The 26,540-nt window shown below is 42.0% G+C and overlaps 1 protein-coding gene across 1 annotated transcript in view; it reads right to left on the reverse strand.

Annotated features, from left to right (window-relative positions):
- Positions 1-486: 486 nt before the first annotated feature.
- The window catches only part of PHLPP1 (PH domain and leucine rich repeat protein phosphatase 1), a gene marked incomplete at its 5' end in the record, with an annotated part of 136,657 nt that continues 110,603 nt past the window's right edge, over positions 487-26,540 (reverse strand). Inside the window, 7 exon segments of the mRNA XM_059467657.1 lie at positions 487-3,505; positions 5,414-5,642; positions 7,441-7,635; positions 8,930-9,034; positions 12,667-12,797; positions 17,080-17,242; positions 18,261-18,461. Coding sequence (XP_059323640.1) covers positions 2,384-3,505; positions 5,414-5,642; positions 7,441-7,635; positions 8,930-9,034; positions 12,667-12,797; positions 17,080-17,242; positions 18,261-18,461 — 2,146 coding nt within the window.

Below are 26,540 nucleotides of genomic sequence, written 5' to 3' on the forward strand. Positions count from 1 at the left end.
GGGCTGTCAGTTTTGACCATCTATGCTTCAAAGTAAGGGCATAAGGAGGGAAACCACAGGGGCTGGCAAGTTCTTGGGAGTCTGTCCTTCAAATGGAGGGAAGGGAAGGTCTTTACAGAGCCTATGTGCATGTCCTTCTATTCACATAAGAGGAGTATCAGCCACCATCATTTAGCTCACATGAAACAGTTTCCCTTCCACCCCTGTTCTGCCCTCTGCTCCTCTCTCTGAATTACCCCATGGACAGCACAGCAGACACCTTAGCACACAGGCAGCGACAGCAAGGTTACTCCTCCACCAGCAGCAGGAAAATAAAGGTAGTGTCCTTGCTAGGAAGTTATCACCTTCAGCCTCAAGCAGCATCAGAACAGAAGGGAAAAAAGAGAACCTTTTCCAAGGACAACGAATCACTTCAGCAAAATCTGAAATATACAAACTGTTTACCAAAGAACATCTAAGAGTTACTGACCAATAAACCATAAACCCTTTTTGTTTAAATACATTATTTAATGAGTTTTCTTTAAGAAAGAGATATTTTGAAGCTCAAATTACAATGAAATACAATCTTCTAGATCTACAGTACACAGTGCTAAAAACATTTATCAAACCAGGTATTTTAGTGTTTGCTCCTCTGTTGTTATTGTTATTACGGAAAAGTAACTAAAAATCTTCTGTTAACAGCAATCCTGTTCTAACTTGGCTATTTCAGCCTAGAACAGAATAAGGACAACAGCCTGTCACCACAGTCCTCTTCCCAAATACAGACCAAATGCCAAACAGGAACAAGACACTGTCATGACTGCACGCTACTTCAGCTTTTAAAGAATGAGAAGTGGTAAAAAGGAGCAGTTGGCTGAGGGCAATACTGAGAAAGGATATTTCTCCTTTCCCACAGGAATCACAAAAAGATGCCCCTTTGCTACCAAAGTCTGATTGCCATCGAACTCATGTTCATGAAGCACATTGGAGCAAAATTACATAGGTAGTTTTAAATTCACTTTTCTGCCTTCTCCTCATGTTTTCTTTCTTCTCTTAGTATCCATTGCTTTCCTTCTACCTTTTGTTACCCCTTCATCATTTCTATCTTCAGTCACTCAGTCCCAGTGGGACAGAGCCAGCAGAGCACACCGCTCCTCTTCAGTCTTCTGGCACTGTCAATACTGTGGCAAAGGGCAAATCAATAGTGCTGCATTAGTACCAAGAAAGAAAAAAATGGAACAGGTCAATTCCTCAGAGAGTTGGTTTTTAAAGGCCACTTTGCACAACCTTTGAATTCTGAAAATACAAGTGAGCTTCTGCAGTTAGTGTAAAAATGTGATAGAGCTGAAAAAGTTCAACACTTCTTGGTTTAACTGAGCAGCACACTGAGGAACCACAGCAAACTGCTGTTTGAGAGCTGCTGCTCAGCTAGTCAGACATAAAAGCAGACATGGGTGTAAATTTCATATTTATTATAACAAAAATTATGACATGTTCATTTGTGCATTCGGCTTTAATATAACTCTTGGTATGTAAATGTTCTACAGCAAATGAGCTCTATACAATCATGCTGGTTGTGGCAGCAGTAAGGAACACAAACAAAACGTGTCTGTAAAAGTAAGGAAAGAAAGAGACTGGAGGAAAAAGTGGGTTTCTTTGAACAGTCTACACCACCTGGGCTCTAGCTTACTTGTATACACAGCCACACAGTCCATTACGCTTAATGACCATGGCCCAAAGAGTCGCTTAAGAAAAAAGGTCAGTTTTTCAGGTTGTGTCCTTAATGCCAAGGCTACAAAACATGTAAGCATCACTATACAACACTGAGCTATTTACAGGAATTTCCCAATCAACTGTTCTCTCAGAGAAAATTAGTGAATCTCAGTGACTTAAGTCACCTGAAAGAGTAAAGCAACTCCTAGGAGTTAGTCTCCATATTCTACAAATGTCTATCATTTTCAAGACCAAAAAAAGCCTTTTCTCTCAAAGAAATACAGTATTACAATATTACTTAAATCATTTAGCACTGGCTACTGCCCTGCTTTTCAAACAAAACAAACAAGCCATTTTAAAAAATATTACATCATCATCTGTTTCTCAGCAATATATTAAACCTTTTTATTTTTTTATTATTTTTTGTTTTGTTTTCCTGTTTTTACACTTGATATGTTAAGGGAGGGTTAACTATTTTAAACTTTACCAGTCAAGCGTCTCTAGAAGAAAGTCACTGAATATTAAACCTAACAAACTGAAAAGCTGCAGTTATCTGTAGTGGCAGGATAAGGAAAAGGAAGTATATAAAGGAAAAGGATAAGGAAAACCCCTGCTGTAATGCAAGCCCACTGGGTCTCACAGTCAAGTCTCCTTATTTGTTAGTTTATTTCTGAGCAGTAAATAGAGTGGGTCATAGTGGTGTGTCATAATAGTCTGCCAGGTGGTCCATGGGATACTGCTTCTGCTGCTGCTGCTGCTGTTGTTGTTGTTCCTGGTGCTGCTTCATAATCTCCTTGACTTCTTCCTCCAGCTCTGGAGGGATGATGAACTGGTCATCAGGATCAGGTTGTGCTGGAGCAGCAAAGTAGCCCCCGGTTTTTCTTAGCGGCGCATCCGTTGCAACTTCAATTAAGTTATGGCTCCTCTCGTGTGGTGCCACAGAGCCGTTGCCTCGCCGCCGCCCTATGGTGCCCGTGGCAGAATACTCCGCTTTCCTGGGAAGGCCGGGCTCATCTTCATTGGCACTGATGACGATCCCTTCGTCACTGGCTTCCACTGGCACTTGGAGCAGCTGCTTCTCCTTGGCTCGGCTGCAGTGGATGTCCACCTCCACCTCCACGCGGCTGCCGTTGGTGAACACGCCCTCGATGGGCTCCTCGTCGTCGCTGTCGAGGCCGTTGTCGGAGAAGGCGCTGGAGAAGGTGGCGCTGGAGAGCTGCCGCTGGAAGGAGTTGGACAGGCAGATGGGGTGCAGCATGCAGCGCTGCTCCCCGGGGTACGCGGGGCTGTTCTCGTTCATGGCCACCTGGGGAGGCTCGTCTGAGGCTGTGGAGCCCACCTCGCTGCTCATTTCCGAGGTGGAGATCTCGCTGCTGATTTCGGAGGCCATGCCGCTGCTTGAGGACGGCATCCCGAGCGCGTCCGCGGGCCTGTCCTTGATGACCACGTTGACGGACTGGGGGAAGATGCCTGGGCTGGGGGGCGGGACCCCGTTGAGCTCACAGCAGCAGAAGCTGTCCTCCGTCACGTTGAGCTGAACCACCACGGCGCTGATGCTGTCGTTGCAGCCGTAACTCTGGGCCAAAGTGCAAAGCTTCTTGGCGGCCGCCAGCGCGTCAGGCACGTTTCTGACAGCCTCAACTGCTTCATCCATGGAGAGGCTGTCCCACAGCCCCTTGCTCCCGAGAATGAAGAACTCATCTTGAGGAGTTAAGGTGATGGACTGGACGTGAGGACGCGGCACAACACTTGGGTGAAGGAAGGTGTACCCCAAGATTCTTGTGGAATCTGTCACACCATTCACTTTGCCATCCTGAAATTAGAAAGGATAGGAAATAGGCAACAAGATAGACAATGATATACAGTACCTGCCTCTCCTTGTATTCTACTGATGGCTGTTTTTGCAGTACCCCCAACACTGCCACTCACAGACAAGGAGACAGACAAGCAAAGTGACTTGCAAGGAGGTGACAGAGCTGGGATGAGAGCACAGCAAGGGCTGGTTTGCAATGCTGTGCTGCGCCTCCTACACCCGACTGATTTGTCACCAGCACCACCTATGCACAGACCAACAAAGCAGAAGGCTGCAACAAAGAGCCATCTATTCTGCTGCAGCTGCAAGAGCCAACTGGACAAATCTTTTACCAGTGAGTCAGACTTATCCCTCCTCCACCCACGATATCTGGCTTTAGACAGAGCAAAGCATCACACACTTGATACAGGGGCAGCTCATTCAGTCACAAGTCTTCTCTTGCAGCTGTAACAACTGTAGGTTTCATCTTGGCTCATCACTTTAGAAACCAAGGTTCATTTTAAAAAACCCTTTAAATTAAGCATGCAAGTCAAATGTTGCAGAGAGCAAGTCTGCATTTCTCAGTCAGCTGAGTTGTAGTGAAATGTTTTACACGCCCCAATTACTTACTACATCTCTACTTAGATATGACATTTCCAAAGGGAGGAGGAGTAGTATCTAAAGGGATAACATCAGTAAAAATGGACGCATTTGAGAATAGAATCCCATGCACGTCCAAATCCCAGAATCCTGTCCTGGTTAGAATCCAAGCTGCCAGAATAAGCAGAGCAAGTGTCTGAAACAGCAAGTCTGGCTATCTGTCAGCCTGCTGGGGATAGCTGCACCTGCTAATTGCATATTCCACAAGAACAGTAAAGGTGAGGATTTACACTCCTTGGGTCCAGCTAATAACTGTAGGGGTTATTATAAAGCAGATAACCACAGAAAAGTGAACCAGGACTAAAAAAGCTTCCTCTTTAAAATCACTCAGGGAAAAAAAAAAAGCCCCCATGTCAGCTTGTTAACTTTCCCATTAGAAGGCTGACAGCAGTGATAAGCCATCAGTGTACATAAAATCAGTCAGTCATCTGAAGATTCAGCCCAGAAATTTCCCTTTTCCTCTATGGAGCCACAGAATGAGTGTGCCTCCCTGATGCACACTATGTTGGAGTAACCCCCTTTCAACTTGTCACGTTTGAGATCCCAGCCCTCACCTTTCCCAGGCAAGATCAACAGACACGTGACTTACTCCACACACACGCCCACCCTGCTCTCAGGCACACAGCAGGGAGGTTTCTGCCCTTTCCCCCACCATTAGGAGGATTCGATACTTATCTATTCCTCTGCATGTGTCACAAAAGCCAAAGCAAAACTGACAGCAGTGGCTTCAAGCTTCTAAGAAAGGAACAAACAGTTTTCTCCTCTCTCATGGTTCAGCTGAGCACAGGGTGAGTTTTCCTCTTGGGCAAGTGCTCTCTTCAAGAGCAGCCTGTCAAAGGGCAGTTCTGGGAACACAGCTCAGACAGCAAAGTCAGCCTGCCAGGAGCAAGGAGTCTCCTAAGGGAAGGACGGCATTGCTCCAAGTGCTCTGCCCTCTCATCCTTTTTAATTGGAAAAGCTCCCCATGACAGCTCCAACACAGCAATTCCTCTCCCATTATAAGGAAAGTATCTGCTTTCCTGTTTCAATGCAACATGCTAACAGCTGCTCACTCTCGAAAGCTAATGGAAGTCCAGCATGGCAATGGAATGGAAAAGCAACTTGACTGCATGGTATGAATCACCTTGAAAGCAGAAGTGCAACTAAGAAACTCACACATGAACACCACCTCCTAGAGGTTACTGATATCAACATGTAATTTCATGCACTGCTGTGCAAATGCTCTCCAAAGAAGCTGCAAATAGCAACATTCCCCAGCTGCTCTCTAACCTCTGTGATAATGGCCTTATGCTGCTTAATCCTCTTCAGCTCTTCTTCACAGCTCATCACGTAACACCTGGACAAAGGCAGAGGTTTCCCATTCCGGCAGAGAACAGTTTGGCACTTCCCCACGTTTGCTGAGGTTAGCGTGAAGCATCCACCAGGGTCCATGGGATCGTGTTTTATATGGCAAAGGACAGCAGAGCCTCCAAGTTTCTGTCCAGCTGTTCCAAGTTTCCTGGAATTTAAACAAAACAGTGATTGTTCTTTAATTGGAAAACAAGTATTAGGAGCACTGTGGAGAAACAGCCGCTGTTTCACAAGCAGAAGCATTCGGGGCACTGGCTCTATTGATCACTGGGACAGAAACAAAAGTCTCCACTGAAGACTGTGACACTACAGCAGCAGCACTGCAGGGATCCCATGTGCAACTCTCAGGCAGGGTGTTATTTTCACATATGCAGATAGTCAAATATGCTCAATTTTAGAAAAAAAATCTTTGCACTTCTAAGAGTTTCACAGCTGTCTTCTCCTTTACATCTAACAGATATTTGTTTAAAGGTCAGATAGAGCTTTGGCTTCTGAAGCTATGGAATTTGTTATAAAAATAATAATTCTGTCTGTAAGAACCCTCTACTTTTGAGCAAAAGCAAAAGGCAGAGATTCAGTGTTTTGTGATATCTTCAGGATAATGCTCTTAAAAGTTATCAAATTATGACAAAAAAAATAAAATATCAGAATCCTGAGGAGAGAATGGACAACTAAATTTGCAACCAAGGCTCAATGTGCTTACTACATTATGTTTTACAAATAGAAAACTCTAAACTCTAGGAGTGCTGCATATCATCTGTAAGCATCAGTGAGTGGCTAAATGCAAATGGAATGAATACTATTTCTGGCTCTCCAAAGAAATGGTTAGCCGATTTTGATTGGAGACCAAAAAAAAAAAAACAACAAAAAAAGAGCTTTTTGGCTTTTTGTAGGAATGCTGCATTCCTTGTAAATTGCATTAGTAGCAAACAAGAAACAAAACCACTTAATAAGTACTTCCAGTACTCAAATTTGTTATTATTTTTGAATATTTTAAGTATATGGCAACCACCTTCTCAGTTAGCAGTCTGAGGCACTGTTATAAGCAATTATGGGAAGGAAGTGTTTTCTCCCTTATGTTTGTAAGAGTCAATGCCACCCTACTGCTTCCCTATCTTTTCCAATACAACAGCTTCAGTATTGTTCCTTTCCAAGGGTGCAGAAATTCAACGAGAAGCAATGCTAGTTTCAATTTGATCCATTTACTCAGTCTCTAAGCTGCTTATTTGCTTTCCCCTCTTGCTTCCCTGACCTCTTCACTCTCCTCTGTTCAATTCCCTTCATACTCCTCCTTCACCCAGTGTCTCCCTAGGCACAATTTCTTCTTCTGACCAGAACAGCACACACAGTTTCCAAACCACTACACAGAACTACTATTACACTCACAGTGACTCACACAACTCTCTGGAGCTTGTGATAGGTCCTGCTCAAATAATATTCAAAGGCCAAAGGGATTTCAAAGAAGTCAGACTTTGTGTTTTAAATATTTGCATAACCTTAAATAACCTGAATTGGTATGCAGAAACAGAAAGGATGAGTTCAGGCTTTGCAGGCAGTTGTAGCAAGGAAGTTTAAAAAGATGATCAAGACATTGATACCACTGACTTGGTTATGGCCAATTGTAAACCTTAATACTCAGGAGATGATACCAAAAATGAATAAACCTCCACCCACCACTTAGGCATAAGCATTTTAGTAACTTTGCAGGTGAGTTGGGATTTTTTTGTTTGGTTGGAGAGGTGTTGGAATTTTTCTCCCTGCACCTTAAAGGAACTGAGGCAATATTCACAAAACAAGCAATAAAAGGAAGCACTGTAGCCAGATACCAAGGCTTTTCCCCCCCTCCCACATTTCTTCCAAGCAAGAGCAGGTGCCTGACCTGAAAGCAAAGAAACTGCACTGTCAGCACAGACAAGGTAAAAAAAAGCTTCAGATCCAAGACTCACCTCTGCATAACGATGAACGTGTTGATCATGTATTCTTCCTCATTCTTTGTTTTCTGCAGCTCCTCTGCCAGGATGTCACTCATTGTGCACTGCAGCAGGTAGGGCACTTCCACATTGCGGTCCCCGTCAAACACTCCATAAAGCGCCTCCCGGTTGTCACAGAAGTTGTTGGCCGAAAGTGCTGCCACACACAGCCTAGGGAAAAAACAAAGCAGGAAAACATCAGGGGTTCTATCCCACTACTAGTTTGTCAAGTTGTCATTTTGACCAGAGAGATGCAGCCTGCTCTGAGCTTTAACCACCTCTAGTCACAGGTATTTCAGGACTGCTTTCTGAGCTGTGGGGTCGAGTCAGGCCAATCAACAGTGCTAAAACATGGAGAGACACTGGAGGTTCCAGCTAAGCCATAAGGATTCTTCCTCTGTCACAGATATGTTTTATGAAAAATCCTTTTCTTAGGATTTTTTCTCCTGAGAAGCTAAGAGGCCTCAGGAACGAAATGTAAACAATGATTATCTGCAGCTGTGGAATGCAGCAGGTGCATCTGTGATTGACTCATGTGGTTGTTTCTAATTAATGGCAAATCACAGCCCAGCTGTCTCAGACTGTCTCGGTCAGTCACAAGCCTTTGTTATCATTCTTTTTCTATTCTTAGCTAGCCTTCTGATGAAATCCTTTATTCTATTCTTTTAGTATAGTTTTAATATAATATATATCATAAAATAATAAATCAAGCCTTCTGAAACATGGAGTCAACATTCTCATCCCTTCCCTGGTCCCTGGTCCTGGGATCCCTGTGAACACCACATTCCTCCTTTTCAGCACGTGAATTTTTTATTGTAAAAATGGGAGGGAAAGTATCGCTGAAGCAACACCAATTTAAACTGCACTTGCTGCTCCAAAAGCCATCCTTGGGATCTAGCGTGCTGATAACCAAGTTGTGTGTCAAATCAGTTAAGAGTCAGGAAAGGCTTGCTGGCACTTGCTACAGAAACCTAGGTAGCAGAAGATTTCTAAAAAGGTATTTGAGGAACAAAGAAAGATTCATGACATTGCCAGCAACACAGAGACTAGCAGACTCTTGGTACATTATTTGTCAAGTGCTGCCTTTAGTCACAGGAGCGCCACACAGTATGAATATTCAGAGTTTTGGCCATTCTTTCTCTTTTTAGTATCTCTGATTTGCTTGGTAAACATCCTTTGGTTGAAGATAAAGAAGCTTTGCAAAGAGGAAAATGCTTTTAAACACTCAGATCTTTTGCAAGTAGCAGAGTCTTGCATAGACCAAATGTGTCGGCTGCCCTTGTATCTTAGCAACTTCCCCAACAAAGACCCAAAGGGAGAGCCAGGCAGGAGAGCTTGGTACACAAATGGAGGGACGTGGCTTGGCCTCTGCAAACCCTAGAACATCCCCAAAGCTTGCACTGAGGAAAGCATCTCTCTGTCTCGGCACAGAGGCGCTCACACACAGCACCGTGCCCGGCCGTACTTGTTCTTGACGCCGGACGCCTCCGTGTAGCCGTGGCTCCACACCGCCGGCGCTCCTGACGCGTCGCCCGCCGACGGCTGGTCGATCTTGAAGCACCGGATATTGCTGCAAGGAGAAAGGAGAGGGGAGAGAGGCAATGGATGGACTTGCTGACTTGATGATCCAACTTCAAATGTGAAAAGAGCACCCTTTTTACTCTCTCAGTTCTTAGTAAGACATTTACTAGTAGAAAATGAAGCAGGACATCCAAGGTGGTGGTTACCTTTACGTGCCTGTGTGCAACCAACAATAACTGAGCTGCTATGAGTGAGGCGTCAGCTGCACTACTCTGTTTATCTGGCCTCTATTTCCCTGCCTTCACCCCTGAGCTATTTGGTTCAAACCAGCCCCTGCAGGAATACAGAGCGAATTTGCCATTAGTTTGATGAAAGCCAGTATAGCAAAGTGACTTTTTAAACTTAGGCATCTCCACACATTTTAACAAGTTTCTGTGCTCTTTTCATTGGACTCAGATGAAATCTCCTGTATGACCCACAGCACCCCCTAAATGGAAAAAAAAAATTAAAATAGTTGTTTAGAAACAAGAATATGTAGTAACAGCCTTTAATGAAAATACCCACAAAACAGAAATCAGCCCCATCCTGATCCTGCACCAACCTGCAAGAGCCAGCCTGTGGTCCTGACAGCAGGCATAGCCCTTCTGCATTCCCCATTTGTGCAGTCCAATTTTCACACAGGCACTTGATCCTCTACCCTCCAATTTACTACCAACATAGCCTTTAGCCTGAATTTCAAGTATCTCCTGGAGCATAGTAAAGACTTAAAAAGGGCCCAGCCCTCTCTGTTTATACTCTTCTCTTCACAGCCCTGCATTGCTGGGAGAGATGACCTACCCCTGCTCCCTACTGCTCTCTTCCAAAGGCAGGAAAAGCGAGCTCCCCACACACTGCAGACACTTCAAAGGCACCCAAACCTTTCATGAACCAAATGGAACATAAAAGGACACAAGCAGAAAGGTCTAACTGTTCACTCTGAGCATTCGTTTTTCCTCTAAATCCCCACCTGACCTGAACACACAGGAAAGTCTTTTCTGCATTGCAAAGCCTTCCTCAAATAACCTAAAGTACTGTCACATCCAGTTTGATTTCTTTTTACATTAATAACCAGGATGTACATCAGTGAGGGCAGACTAAAAGCCAACAAATTACATAAATAATGTTGGAACCACTTGTGTTTTAAGTTCTTGGTTTTGCAGCCCTCTGTGTGACAAAGAGGAGGCAAACATCTTGCCATGGCTATTAAAAAGGTTAACTAACCCCAAATCAAACTGGAAACCTGGATCACTTCTAAAGTAGCAGAGATTTTAATTCTGTTGCACTGGCAAAGCAGCACACCCATGAGCAAACACACTTGCATTGCAGACTTCTCATACAAGGCATTTATCTCCAGGGCAGAGGAACCTGGGTCACAAAAGTTTCTTTTTGTTTCTTTTTTAACTGGGTTGACTGACCTCTGGCTCCTGGGCAGGTCAAGGACCCAGAGTTGTCTCAAGGCTTCCCAGCAGTGGTGAAAAAAAAAAAAAAAAAGCTACCTCAACACACTGGTTCCAGCCTCCTCAGGGGCACAAACCAGTACAAACAGACCATGTGTCCTGAAGGGAATGATACCCAGCAGAACATCCTATACAGGCCAAGGCTTCTAGACAGCCTGGCTTCCTTTCCCCTTAATTTAAAATGACTGTTACAATTGAACTAGATGCTGGCTCTTAAAAATCAGAGTAACAGATCTTTTTTTTCTTCATTTTGATTTTAATTGCTAATGAAAATTCTTGCATCCAATAAATCACTTGGCAACATCCTCCTAAGTATGCAAGCTTCCTTTAAGATCTCCATACATACTAAAAAAGCAAGCATGCATGACAGGACTCTTCTCACCAGCACTGAGAATATATATTAACCTACTACCTGCTTGAATTCTGCCAGGACACAGATGGAGAGCTGCCTTTCACATGCAGAAGGAGGATATAAAAAGTACCAAGTGCACAAGTATTTTTGTGCCTGCTACAAAAATCAAGTGAAAGAAGCACCTCCTCCCTGACAGTCAATTATAGCAGAATACCATAAAAGTAAGGGTAGCATATCAGACACTGAGAAACCCCTCAGGAGGCCTGAAATACCTGATTGTGCTTAATGAGCTCAAATGAACAGAATGGACGTGTGGTTTTAAGAATAATAATAATTTTAAAAAAAACCCAAAACTAAAAAAAGACCCAACAAATACTAAAACAACGACAACAAAAAACTCCCCCCAAAAATAAAAAACAAAACAAAACCCAAAAAAATCCGACAAACAAAAAACCCACCCGGACTGCCAATGCCAAAACAAATAGCAAGGAAAATGCACATGCAAGAGGGAAAAGTTTTCTGTGAATTAAAGACCACACATATGCCAGTGATAATACAGCATTTAACTGGGCCACACTACTCTTCAACGACTTTGAATTTAAATTTGTACAAGAATGCTACCATGCACGATGCCTGAATACTAAAGTGGCAAGAGAACGTGTGACCATCTTGTCTGCTGGGTTATACATAAGAAAAGCTGGTGTTTTCTAAGTTTTGACACCATTCATTAACACTATAAAACATGTGTAGCTTTTCCCCTATGAACCAGAGCAATATTACACACTGCTTCTTCAGGAAGATTTCCTTCAGGAAGATTTTCCTGTTTTAAGAACAACTCTTTAAACAGAGGCATGCCCCTTTTTTCACTGTCTGCTGCAGAATATGGACTCTTGTTTTCATCTCTGAGAAATCATCATTACTCAAATTTCCACCTATATTTTCAAAATCTGCAGATTCAAGCTATAAGTAAACTCACACTGTAAATTTCCCTTGCTTGCACAACAGATGAGGGCTGCTGCTCCAGTGTCTGATCTTAACCATTTAAAAGCAAACAATGTGAAGTAATTACTCAACCCCTAAAAAGTAAATCAATCCTTCTTGGAACCATTTGAGGTTTAAGAATAAAAGAGATTTAGAAGGAAACTTGGAGCTGGTGCAGTTCAAGGCAGGACTACTGTCCACAGATTATCTGGTTTACTGCAACAGCTCCTCAGCACACTGCAGAAGAAGGGACAAAACACTTTGGGAATTTCAGTTATGGATGACACTTAAATCCCACAGGAAACAAACAGGTAGACAGGAAGGAAACTGAGGGTCCTAAAGCAAAGGAACCAGTTTCTCTGCAAACAGAGTGAGTCTTTAGCAGTTTAAATATAAAAAACCCATACAATTTCTAGCACAGAAGCAGACAGATTTGAAGGGGAACAAGAAACAGTATGTGAAGAGGTAAAAAGCAGCACAATGGCAAAGACAGACCCAAGCAGGATGAACGCAACAAAAAGATATGGCAAGCAGCTATATCTCATCAGTGGTATAAAATACATCTTTTGGCTGAATTTAGTGTCAGAAAAAAAAGCAATCCAACTGGCCCAACAGTGCTTACATCAGACTAGCTGTAACCCTCCAGGAGTTACAGCTGAAAGCAATTGCACCAAATTGGGTAAAGTCATCCTCTTCAATGAAGCATCAATTTCAGACCTATTCACAATATCTCTTACTTTCTGATCCACAGGCAACAGGGAATCATATCCCTTAAAAGAGATTCCACTTGTGTATTGTGGTTTTCACATCTAGAATTGTCCTGCTCCTTCCCCACTCTGTAAGGTAACTTACTTCAGAAGCTCGAGGGTTTTGTGATCCAGGGCTAATCTGGGATTTCCAGTCAGGTCCAGCTCCTGCAGTTTTGGAGGCAGGTTTTCAGGCAATGTGACTTCACTCAGTTCATTGCAGCTAAGGTCCACACACTGCAAAAGGAAAACAGCCAAAAAAGCAAGAGAATTCAGCTGTCATCACGATCATACAAATTTTGACTAAATGTGGTAATGCATGTTTCATGAACAATAAAGGCTGCAATCAAGACCCAAGACCATTCATTTAAGTAAGTGGTTCTTACAAAAGAAATTCTTACATGGCATTTAGCCATCTTGCCAGATGTCTGGGACACCTAGAAATATGTTCCTTCCATTTCCATCTCTAGTCAGGTGTCATCTTGTTTCAAAACAAGTAAGTTTTGTCTGCTCTTCACAGACATAGTCAGGGGATTTTCAAAGTAATTTTAAAAAAGTTATTAACAAAAACAGTCTCTTAATAGACAAAGGAAATGGAGGTAAGTACAGCTGGGGCTTCTAAGCCACTGGCATCAGGCTCCCAGGAATTCAGTATTTACTGAGGGATATTAAAAAAAGCAGTGTTATTAATGTATGTGGAAGGGAGGAGTATAGGGGGGAAATATTGGAGCAGTTTTAAACATGGTTTTAATTAGTGTCATCTTAGATGCATTTGTGTTTAAATACAAAATCAATAAAAAGACCAAAAAAAAAGTATTTCAAAAATACAAAACAGCAAAGAAAACTGCAGGCTGTCTACCAGCTAAGCACAAATTAGCTAGAACAAGTGCACTATATGATAAAGTCCCCAAACATTGCTTAAAGCTGCATATTCAAATGAAAGTTAATACACAGGGAAAAATAGGGCATATGAGAACAAAATCAAATCTCCAAACTAGTGGGAAGGATGACTAGTGTAGTATGCCCCAAAAACTGAAGAAAAAAAATGTAATTCTGAGAGGACAGAGCAGATTGGTATTTAACAGAGGACAGAAGAACTATCCACATCTTTCTGAAAGGCCATTTTCTACTTTCAAGTTGCAAAAGTGAGAGACTTCAGAAACTTTAATAGAAGAGCTGAAAGGGGCAGAGGGAGACTTTTTCAAGCTGCACATTTTGACCATTCTGTAATTTCCATCATTGTAAGAGAGGCACTTTCATTTTTGTAGGTATATTCAAAGACATTGGCTCCTGATGTGGAAGCAGACACAAGATAACCTACTAAATCCTGGAAAAGAACAGTCTCCAAACATTTTATTTTAAAAGCGCAATGAAAATAAAAATTTTTGACCCAAATCTTGAATCCTGAGATTGTCTATTATGGAAGCTTTATTATCTATGAAGAACAAACTGCTGGCATTATCTAAGCCTGATAAGAAATCAAAGTTTGAATCAGTCACGCAAACAAAACAGCAGACAGCTTAGCAGCAGTTATTCCGGCGAGTTTCTCCTCTCTGCACAACTGCTTGCTGCTTCCAGAGAGCCAGTAATTACTTTGCAGATTAAGGGAGCTGCCAGCAGGCCTTGCTGTGTTCAACACCTCCATGCCATTACATATTTGATGGAAGAGCATGCTGGAATGAAAAGTACAAGCACCAGTAATTTCATTGTTCTTCTTAAATGCCCAGTGTGCCAAGGACAGCGACACTCTACAGCAGATCCCTTGGCTCCTAGGCACTAGTGAAGATGGTTTATTTATCAGGTTGGAGTTTCTTAGGAGTTGCTTGTACTTGTTGAAGAATAGGCTAAGAGGGACTTGCTGTGTTAAATTTAGTCTTTGTTCTACTCCCCAGGCAAGCAGGAAAGTTTATTTCCTAACTTATCCCAATTTCCTCCTGTGTTATTTTAATACGAGCTGGCTTTGCCCCGCCCATGCAGCACCAGAAGAACAACTGCAACTGCACACAGGATTTTGCACTGGATGGGCCAGCTGGAAGACAGGGTTTAACAGGGAGCATCTGCTTAGGCTGCTGCTTTCACAGCTTTGTAACTGTTGTGTGCAAGGCTGGAAGGGACTTGGGTTATTTTCACTTGTTGCTGAAGGTGGTCATACCAATGTTATCCTATTTGGCTTTTTTTTGTTTGTTTTGGCAAAGCAAGGAAGTCACACAACAGCTGCAGGGAAGAGTCTGCTGGGGCACTGACTCAGGTGTGAGTGCTTCCAGCTGCCGGCCATTCACAGAAGACCTTTCAGGGTGCACAGGGCAAACCTAACTCTGACAGTATAAATACCTGTCATAAAAGACAATAAAAACCCTAAAAATATATTGTCCAAGGTCTCCACTGGGGTCTTGAAAAGAGAGGACAACACACAACTTCTGTAGCCCTGACTGTAGTGTGAAAAAAGGCTTAGAGACAATTGTATCCTTAAAATGACCTTGTGTCTGGAAGTCCTGGAGTTATTGCAATTGTAAAAGCATCATCATTCACCCTAGTCTTCCTTCTAAAATCATTTCAGACAGCATAGTAACTGCTGCTACTAACTGTCCCAGTGACACTGACACCAAAAACACAATACGTCAGCCTCTCAGGCTAATTAAATACAGAAACAAAACAGCCATTACCTCAGGTAATAGATTTCCCCAGGAGTTTAGAGCGAATGTCACTTCAGTTAAAATTAATCAGCAAATATGATATAATCTCAGAGGTGACATTAGACTAGATGACTTGGTGCTTTGCTACAAACAAGCTTATTTCACCAAGTGACCAAATCCACGGTTAAAGAAATAAATTCTGCACTTCAGCATATTTTGAATGCCACCCCTTATCTAAGAAGGAGCTAGAATACAGGCAAGAAATGGATACAGGCATGCAGCACATGCTTAATCTCCAGACTGATAAACACCAACCCCGACCTAGAGAAATCACCCGAAGGCCAGAACCCCTATGACTATCTAACAAGGCACATTCCCATCTGGCAACTGTATGCACTCATCTCATGTAAGTCAAAACTAGGCTTGACTACTGACCAGGCATTTTCCTTCCACCAAGGTGGAGTCAAAGAACACTTTGCCCTCTTAGATTAAGCCACACGTTATCCCTGCATTCCCAAACCACTTAGTGACGTCCACGTCTCTTTCTTTTGCTGAAGAGAACTAAGCCATAGGGAACCAGCAGGAAGAAACTGCCAGCTCTTCCAAGAGCATTCTGCTGCTCAATCTGGCCAAGGAGCACTTTAAATATGACACCTCTATAAAGCATTCTGTTTTTTCCAAGACGCACAAACAAAAGGAAAAAGGTGACTGTTCCCTATCAGTATGTTTATGCTATCTTTTTTTTTTTTTTGTTAACACCACCCTCACATTTTAAAGAAATGTTTACCATGCAGAGCCTCACTCCCCCACCCCAATTCTTCCTCTGAGAAAAAAGCTTTACTTCTGATTGATTCTAAATGGCCCTCTGCTTCCTCTGACCATTGTTCCAAAGAGGGAGGAGTATTCAAACCCACGAGTTTGTTTGAGATTTCCTGGCTGAAACCACAAAGCTCATCTTTACATATACTCACTTGTCCAACAGAATTATTGCTCCTGCTGCTTTCCATGACCCCAGACACTGAGGCACACACAGCAGGCTGGGAACTTAGCCTTTTGACTTCACAAAGTGCCAGAAGGACACTGAAGTTGTTTTGAGTCCCTGAATAGGTAATCAGTTAGCCTCAGAGAAGGACAGATTTTTCTGCTGCATCACAAGATTTGTATGCTGTGAGACAACAGTCTCCCAGCTCTGTCCAGCAGAAAGGGCACACAGTGCAAATTATTCTGCACTAGAGGCAGGCGAGAAGCAGGAACTCAGTTCACAGAAGGTAAGGAACAGCGTTCATAGTGTGGTCAAGTGAAGAACGCCTCCCTCAAAAAGAAACATTGGAAAAGTACAGAATTACTTCTGGAAACACAGAGAGGAGACAGATTAGCTAATCTTCCTGTTGTGCAAAATAGGACTGCAATTAGGAAAATGAAAGTTGATTGCCTAAATACTCAAATCCTGTGCTCCTTGAATTTATCTCTGTCCCTGAGGTCTATCCTGTAGCTTCCTTGGTTTTTAAGACATGCTCTAAACAAAGTCCATTCCTACAGAATCAACCAATTGCCAAGGCAGCAAGAGTTACTTACACACAGCTCTTGCCAAATGTTTAAGTCGTATCAAAACAGACTGTCACAGGAAGACAATTAACACTTATCTGCCAGAAAAAACGCAGTGCAACCAAGGTAAGCGTAAAATCAGATTTTGAGGCTCCTCTTCGTTCCGCTCTGAGGCTGCATGGGGCAAATATTTTGCATATGATTTCAGAGGAGAAAGTAGCTGTCAGATCCCCATACTCTCTGAGAATATACTATCCCATAGCAATGAGAGACCCGAGGGCAGAAAAGAATTGGTAAAATTGCATTACGCTTGCTTCTTCCAAAGCACATTCATTCCATACCTTTATTTCAGAAAGCTGCATGACTTCTGGGAAGACTTCAATGCAGTTGGAGTGAGCAATTACAGTATGCATACGTCTGCAGTTCATGATGGTTGTTGGAATGGCTTTCAGTTTGTTCCCACTAATATCGATTTCCTCCAACTCTTCCAGCTTGGCCATTTTGCTATAAAAACAAGAATTTGAGAATTTTTCTTCTAATAGACGCATATTTTATTTTGAAGCGGTGATAAGACCAATGGTTTTGTTACTTTAAGAGAACAACATCACAGACTTTGATTCTTGTTCACAGCAGTGCCTGTCATCTCTCCTCATGTCAGATGCTAACACAGTTGTGGAACAAAATGTGTACTTCTTTTGTCAGTGTTTGTTAACGCTACCTTTCAAATTACTTATTTTGCTTACATTCCCCCCTACTGACCAGCTCACTTTCACTCTTTCCTCCTTTCTCCCCCTTTCTATCAACTCTAGTTTCTCACTACATTTCTCTACCTCACATTTTCCCCTACTGTTTCTAGCACCCCACCCAGCCCTTCCCCCTAAATGCTTCTCCTTCTCCTTGCTACTGAAGCCCAGCTGCTCAGAATATCACACAAGGACAGAGATGTCTCTTCCATTATTTATTGGCATCTCTTCTTCAAGGTTGTACCCCATCAGTTTTACAGCACATCTTACACTTGAAAGATTTCTGATTAAAACAGAGTGAACTGGAAGCACAGAAATTGCTGCCAAGGCAGAATCTCCTTCTGGAGTTCAGAGGATTTTTCCCTGGTGGAGTTTAGTCCACTTCCAGAGGACATTTCCAGGCAGCTGTGCTCACAAATCTCTTTGTGTGAGGAGAAGCTCACCAAGTGTAAGCAAAGTCACCAAGCCAGGGAGAACAGAGGATCTCCTTGCTTGGCTTCCAAAAGTGTAGAGTGACCGTGCTGACTTAGTCCAGCTGAGAAGAGTTTCAAGCACCATGAAAACTCACCAAGTAACAAGCATCACTCACTTGTCTGTACTGCAAGAGAGGGTACCAATGTGCAGGAGGGCATAAGTGGGGGAGTCCACCCACTGTGGTACCACTGCACCCAAAATGCAGCCTCTGCCACCACATTCCTGTGCAATTCAGTTCTCACTGTGAAAATAGTTCATGATGCCCACCCACCCGTGGGCCAGAGACAGTGGAACAAGTTCCTTACCTTGCAGGGAAGCTCTGTAGGCGATTGTAAGCCATGTGCAAGATTTTCAGGTGTGGGTGGCCTGTCAACAAGGGTACACATTTATCTGTGAGGTTGTTATTGGTCAAATACAACTCCTGCAAGATGCTATGGGTTTCTTCAGAAAGGGTGGCTGGAGGAAGCATTTCCAGTTTGTTGGCAGAGGCATTAAGAAATCTCAGGCTGCAAAGAGAAGTTACATAAAGGAGTTCAGTCAAACATCCTGCAGGTTTTGTCTAGAAATATAAATAAAAATCTCTATTTTTAAGAGTTAACTTAAGATAGTCATAAGGTAAAGGTCAAAAGCAAGAAGTTCACAACGGACCAAAAGTGTAGCATTACATGAGCAAAACTTCTGATCATGTTTTTAATAACCACATTCGTAAGAACAAAACACCAGCAAACAGAGTACATCAAAGCGCCTCTCTCCTGTTATCAAGAGCTCTGTATCTCCAATGTTACTACAGCTGTAGCTACAGGTAAGAGCAATAACAAACCACATCATTTCCATACTCATTACATGTAAAAATGAGTTCTGTATTCATCATCAGCGAACCATGAGAATTGCCTTTCAAGTTACTAAACAAGTCAATGGTAAAAAAGCCAGCCAATTTTTCAGTATTGGTCTAAGGTGCAGACAGTATTTTGTTCAAACAATCAGGCCTGAAAACAATTGCAAAATATGAAAAGTACTCTTTGAGTATTTGAATGAATAAAGATGCAGCAATCACAACAAAAACCAAAACCTGAGACCAAACAGTAATTTATGCTTTTAGTTTTAAAGAGAAACTGTGCTAGTAGCAAATTAAACTTTAAAAGTTACATCCTTGCTTGCTGATGTGTGCAGCAAGAGAGCTTTATCTCTGCATAGCTTTTCTGAGTGCCCTTCCCCTGTGCCCCAACACAGCAGAAGCCCGTGTTTTTGTAGTCCCACCACAAGGGACAACAACTAAAGGAGCACAGAAATGAAGCTATTCTTTCTCCCCCAAAGGCCTTTTCCAGGATGGGAATAAGACCTGCTGAGGTATAGGCACTGTCCATTCCTGCCAGCGAAGTTCTGTGGGCAGAGGATTTGTTAGGGGAGTGTGGTGACCATCACAGCAGCACTGTAGGTGTCTTGATGGCTAGAACTCTCACCAGCAATTCCAAACAAATGGAAAAGTAAGCCTATTTATCCTTTAGTAACCAATTCTGGCATGAGTGTGCCTTTTCAACAGATATGGGACCTCTCTTCCTTTCTTCTGTTTGCAGAAAGGACGGCCTTGGAGCAATGCAGAAGGAAGTGTGGGCTTGCCAGTCTGCAGCGACTGCGTTCAGACCAGGCTGTCCTGCTCCTGCCAACTAAATGGGAACAGGCAGCTGCAGAGAGCAAGGCTGCATTCAAGAAGAAAGACACATAAATGTGCCTGCAAAGCCCACTGGTCAGGACACAAAAGGTAGATGCACTCCTGTCCTCGATCTTAAGAGAAAGTAATAAAATATTGATGGCTGCTCCCATGCACGCAGGAGTCCACACTGACCTTTTAGGTCTATTAATGAATGAAGTGGATTTGCAGGAGTAGCAGCTGGTTCAGTCTTGCTCAGCAGTAAATAAGGGTCAGGCATGTTACAGGAGTCACGTGGAATGCCAAAGGATTAAAAAACCCCACAATTTTCATCAGAAGCAAAAGCCTCTCAGCACTGCACAGAACTGAAACCAGGTTAGCTGTTCTACACAGACAGAGGAGTCCACTTCAGAGAAACAGTTTAATCCTCAGGCTCATTCATTATTCACAAGGGTGCTAAAAATCCAGAGAAGGAAGGGAGGAGAGGAAGGATTAGTACAGAGAAGAAAGTAAGAAGCTGAAAGAGATTTTTAATTTATTTATTTATTCTAAAAAGATGCTCAATTTTACCCTTTAGCTACAAACTAAAAATACTCTAAGCTCATTCAAGGCTGGATCATTAAACCGAAGCGTACAGCATCAACAGATCCTGTGCTTAATTAAACAGCAGCAAGTAGAGCCATTACTAAAGTACAGACAGTTACTACTTTGGCAACTTCAATCAAATGTGCATGGTAGTCTTCCCTCTCCACAAGATAAAGGCACTTTGATTAACATTAAAGTCACAGTATTTTTTGTACCATTCATAGTACAAAATGGTCATCTTCAGCTCAAGCTGGAAAGGCTTAAGAAACAGTTAGGTTTAAGGGTGCTGGAAAAAGTGAGTTGTCACAGAAAGATGGGGATAAGAGGTGACAGCAAAACACACCCTGAGAATGGTTCTTCTTCAGAAGAGCATGACCTGTATCCTAGTTTTGTTCTTGCAAGCTGCATGAGAATAACCTGCAGTGCTTCACAGGTACCAGCAGCCAAAGAGGTGATTTAGAGAGCATCATAGCCTGTGGCTGAAGTCTGATCAAGAACAGCTAGCCCAAAGGACAACTAAAAGCTTCAATTAAGAAAAGATAATAAAAACTCTGATACAGCCGAAATTAATACAGTGTACTATACTGTAGCCATTTTAGATTCAAAAGAAAAAATTAACCATTCTTCTGTTTTCAATAAACTTTCAACACTGGTGAAATGTAACAAGATGTTTCAATTTGCTCCCTCACTGGTAATAAAAGTGAGTGGAATCTGTGTGTTCCTGTCAGAAATAAGTTTTGATGCATGTATTTTCTAATGGGGAAGGGAGAGAGGAGAGTCGATGCTCTGCACACACATACCATTCCCCTCACCCTGATCTTTTCCTAAATCTTCCAGGGAGTGATACAATGACACTGGAAATAAATCCCCATCAGCCTAACCTACAGCCTACTGCCTTGTTGTGAACAAAGGTTAGGTAACCAGTAGGAGTTTTGCCAACAGCTTAGAACAGGAACCCTGTGGTAGCAGAGTGTCTGACCTTAAACAACTGACAGCCAGGGTTGGAATAGTCACACACTCATCTCTGCCTCCAGATGACATAATTAAATCAGCTTTTGGAAATGAGTGTGTTGCTTGCTTATATGTTTTTAGACCAGTTGTTACATTAAAATGGCAAAAAAAATTCTGACATAATAATTCTTTCAAGATATTGTCTAGATTTAAAAATAAAAATGAAATAAAATAAAATAGGGACACTATTCTTTGGGTAGAGAACAGAATGAACCAGAATGAATCAGATTACTAGTACCAAATATTTATCAATTCTGTACTATCATTTTATGTTAAAAACAAAACAAAACAAAACCCCAAACACTCCCCCAAACAACAAAACCCCAAAAACAAACAAAAAAGAAAAAAAAAAACCAACCCAAAGAAACCCTAGAACAAAAACCCAACAACCAAAAAAACCCAGCAAAACCTAAAACTGTAGTTGCCCCTCAGGTCTTCCCTCACACTGGTTTAACACAGAAGTCCTCGTCCAGGTTATTTCCACTTCCCTACTTCTTCATCTTTGTGCAATGTGCCAGCTGCTACCTTAGAAGGCACATCTTATAAATGCCCTCCAGAGGAGTGGAGATTTACTTGGGCACAACTGTTCCCATCCCTCTTGTGCATGCACTTAAACTGATTCATGTTCCTTGAAGATTTCCCACTCATTCTGCTTATCAGATGGAAGCAGAATGTCAAGTATTAAAGCTCAGTCCAAAATTAATTGTTTCCCCTTTCCAATTCCACCCACACACTATACCACAATCTCATGAAAAAACTACAGCATCACTACAAAGACCTGGATGCAGCAGCCTGTGCACATACCAGAGCACAACACAGCCAGGAAAGCATGAATTAACAAGGACTAAAAGAGTGCAGCAGATGAAGAAAGAAATGAAGATGCTGGCAGGGAGATGTCTGAATTCTTCAGCTTTGACAAGGTAAATATTCTCGTCTGGAATAATAACTTAAACAGTGATCTCTGGCTGGAATAAGTCACCTTTGGTTTTTTGGGGTATTAATTCCCTTGCTGGACTTCTCCAAAAGACAAAAATAAGAAAAAGGACTGTCCCAAAAGAATAGCCTAGAAACAAGGGGCATGGATTTAATTCAACTAAAAACACCTAATATGCTGTCATATCCATTCCCTATTCATATCCAAAAGATTGCATCTAAATTTGAACTTCTAAAAGCAGAGGAAGAATATAGTCTATATAAAGCTGCAAAAGGTTTGAACTTTGCCTACCACTGCCTACCTCTAGCACGCACAAAAGCTGAATAGAGACAATTGGGAGAACACAGCACCTCTGAATTCCTCACCATTTTCTGAGGCAGTTTGACAAACTTGCCTTGCTGGGCAAGACACAGCCATCACTGAAAAAATGTAAATTCTCCAAAAAGCTTAGGAATGTTTGACACTAAGAGGAGCACAGACAACTGCATTCTTTGGTGAAGCAGCAACAAATCAAAATCACAGTGTTTAGCTTGAAAGTACTGATAAGAGTTGGAAAGAACACTGCAGTTGCAAAGAGAATTTGCAGAGAAATCAAGATCTCCAGTTTGGCCTATGCCCCAAGATCTCCATCAGTACAGAGCAATGAAAACACAAAATTTCTTCTTCAGTGCCTTCTGCAGAGACATGCCCTCAATTTCTGATTGCCGAAGACTAAAATAATTTATGAATGTGGTAGCAGGTGTGCGAGGAAGAATCCTGTAAGCTAAGCATGTCTGGGGGGAAAAGAGAGGGGGAAAAAAATCAAAGCTGTTCTGCCAGCCTGTGCAGAGGAGAGTATTTCTTCTTTAAAAAAATAAATAAAATAAATTAAAAGACAGAAACACTCAAGTGAATCCCCTTCCTGTTGACAGACTGCCAGAAAAACCACTTCACTGCTGCTCCCTCATCAGCTCTTACTTTCTAACCTATCTTTAGCTATTTTATAAACCAGGATTTCCCCAGTTTCTGAAGTACCTGCTTGCAATCCTTAACCCAGCATCAAAGAGACAAATGTGGCCAAGCATTTCTGCAACACAAGCAAGTGCATCAAACAGCACTTGGCATTCATTTGACTTGGTTTCCTCCCTCACACTTCCCCTGCATCCAGGATAGGACTGAATCCCTGCATCACAAAGAAGCAGCCACAGTGGGTGGAAATGGCAAATATCAAACAAGAGAAAATTTAACTGGGTCACCTTCCAGAACTCCAGCAAAAGCCAAACCCACTGAAATAAATAAATTCAAAACAAACAGAAAATCTAATGAGGTAGGAACAGCTGAATAAAGCTGAAAACAAAAATCCTGCAGACAGAGTCTAGACAAGCTCTGAATAGCTGACATTGGCTAAACCACCACAGCTGGCCACTACCCGACACTGCAAAACAAAGCCCAAGGTTTAAGCTGTGCACATCACAGCTACAAATCTTCACCACACAAATGCTTTAAGAAGTCTGATGGCTGTTTTAAGGGTTGCCACTGAAAGCATTCATTCTAACTGGAAAGGAGCTTAGGCAAGAGACAAACCCTTGCCCATCTTACCACTGTGCTTCCCCATTTTTAACCCTGCCCTGACCACTGTTTTTCTACTGTGCCCAGCTAAATCTCTTGCAGGCTCATTTGTCTCATCTGGAGAGCACTTGGTGCAACAGTGTCCATGCCATTAAATGGTAGTTTGCCTGCAAACTGCTCAAGGAAGGCAGTAAATGTCTGTACAAGAATCAGACAGTGGAAAAGGCATCACAACAGATACAGCAGAGCATAGAAGTGAAAGGCTTCAGGAATGCAGGTGCACAAAAGAAGGTTCAGCACTCAGTTTGGGAGTTTTCCCCATCAGCTGCAGCACTTGCATGAAATATTCTGCTTTTCCAGCATATGGTAATGAGAAATGAAGAGATTATCTGGCTGCCTCTGTAGCACTGATCTTGCCAAGAAAATCCCTACCCCACAAGAGGAATCCTTGCTAACATGATCAAGATGTGCATACTTTCAGTGCAATAAACAGAACCAAGTTCTATCTCAGTCAGAGAGATGTGTCATAGGCTAGTCCTCAATTTCTCCTTGACTAACAGTTTAAAATAGAAAATTAATTAAAAAGCAGACCAACAAAATATCCCTAATTATACTCTTCAGCAAAAAATTACACCTTTTCATTGTTTTTTGAAGGATTAAGGCAGAAAATCAATGCTTATAGATTCCTCTGTGAAGAGAACTGAGGTTTTTCAGTATTTCGGGTTTGGATGGGGTTTTTTTGGTGAAAGTGATATTCTCTCTTTGTGCACCAGTGCACCCATTTCCTCTGCTTTCTCAGATGTTCTTCTAGATGTCAAAGCCCACCAGTGCTTGTGCTGAAGTTTGCCCAAGGCACTTCACACCCACTTTGTCAAATATTCAGGATTGAGAAAGCGAAAGCATTTATAATTCACAGCATGAGACTTCATATCCAGACAAGATATCATCTGTCAGTTGCACAGACCCGAGTACCTTTCAAAAAAAACCAAACCAAAACAAGCCCAAATCTTTTTGAGGCTGTAAAAGGCAAGTCATTTTATGCAGAGATAAAGGTACTGTAAGGTAAAGTGATTTGTCCAATATTACACACTGGGTAGAGACCATGGCACACCACTCAGGAAAACCAGCTCTCTTGGCACGTCTGGCAGTACAGATTGTGCTTCCCAGGGAATGCTTGGAGAAGAGAAGCATTCTACCTTTTTAAAACCAAAACAATCTCCTGAGTGCCTTTCCAGACACATTTCTGTTGACACTTAGCTGCTGATAGATGCAACCATTTGAAAACAAAAGGAAAGAAGTTTTATGTAGGAAATCCCAAACTTAAAACTCTGACTTTGTACACTAATATATTAACCTGTACTGCTGCTTCCCTTCAGAGTTCTCACTTTTGCAGCACTCATAGGAGAACCAGCATGGACAAGCTCTATCATCTTAAATCAAGTTAAAGGGTAAGGATCAACAGAGAAAACGCTACCCAAGCCAACCTGGGTTGGATATCTATTCCTATTATCATCACAGCCAGGGGAGGCTGCATTGGTGATGAGATGTCAGAATGGGTTTACCTGTTTACCTCCTGTGATGGTGCATGACTTTGTTAGGACCTGTACAAGACTTTGAAATCACCAGCCCTATACTGCTCAAAAGCTGCAGAGGGAAAAAACGTTCGCCAGCCACTTAACACTGTTATTCAAAGTATTCCTTAATTCTACCTCTTCTCAGCGTATTCCTAGTAAACTTCTGGGAATCTATCCCCAGTCCTGGTTTTAGCTTTGTAGTTTTTCATTTTGGCATCACAAAAAACAAACCAAACCAAAAACTAACAACCAAAAAAAAAAAAAAAACCAAAATACCAAACAAAAAAAACCCCAACCCTGCCTACAGATGAGCTGCAGTACCAAAAAAATCAGGTTCTCTCTCTGCCAAAATTGTGGTACACTACATCCCAGCCCTACAACCTGTTTTTAATACAAATTTTGCAAAATTATTTCTCTCATTGCTTTCAAAATACCAGGAGCTCTCTGAAAATTACCTAAAGGTTTCTTTTGTTTTCAAGTTAACACAATAACAGTTAAGAGTTTATTTAAAAAGCATCTCAACCATCAACCTAATTCTCCAAGTCAATTCCAGGAAATTTAACCAGACGCTCATAACAAAATTAACAACAGCATAAAAGGAGGGGTTTTGCAATACTCTTAATTGGGAAAGGAGCTCTGCCAGGGAGATCACCACCTCTTTTGCTTCTGCACCTCTCAAGAAAGCCAGGAGCTTTGCATTCCTTTTGTCACAGCTAGGATCAGAAATAAACCCCCCACCACAGCACACAATCTCACTGTCTGCTAAATTATGCATGCATTGAGCACTCAGAAATCCCATGACTATATGTGGAAGTGAAGAAGTGCAAGGAATGCTGACACCAAGTGGGGCCAGCCCATCCACCATCCCCAGATGATGCTACCAACCTCCTATATTCCAATCACAGTCACTTGAAGAATATGTTCATATTTGGAAAAATACCCCAAAACCTTGAAGACTCTGATAGTAAAGAAATAGCACCATAAAAATAAGAATCCAGAACGCAGATCAAGTGGTGACACCAGCTAAATTAGTGACAAACATTTAAAAAGCACAAAAAAAATTCAAAAAGTAGGGACAGGGGAATAACTGAATTATTCTGACAGCCTTATGCATAGATTTTGTTTTGCTTGACAGGTATAAATAAGTTCTAGCCTCTGACTGAAGGGGAAAAAAAAAGCTTTCACACTTCATCAAACAAGCCTAAGAAATATGTATTTAAAGAAACTGCCACTAAACCATTTCAGTATATGTAGTAGAAAATAGCATGTGCTTAACTCTACAGCT

This window comes from Ammospiza nelsoni, chromosome 1 (assembly GCF_027579445.1).
Source record: "Ammospiza nelsoni isolate bAmmNel1 chromosome 1, bAmmNel1.pri, whole genome shotgun sequence".
Classification (NCBI taxonomy): domain Eukaryota; kingdom Metazoa; phylum Chordata; class Aves; order Passeriformes; family Passerellidae; genus Ammospiza; species Ammospiza nelsoni.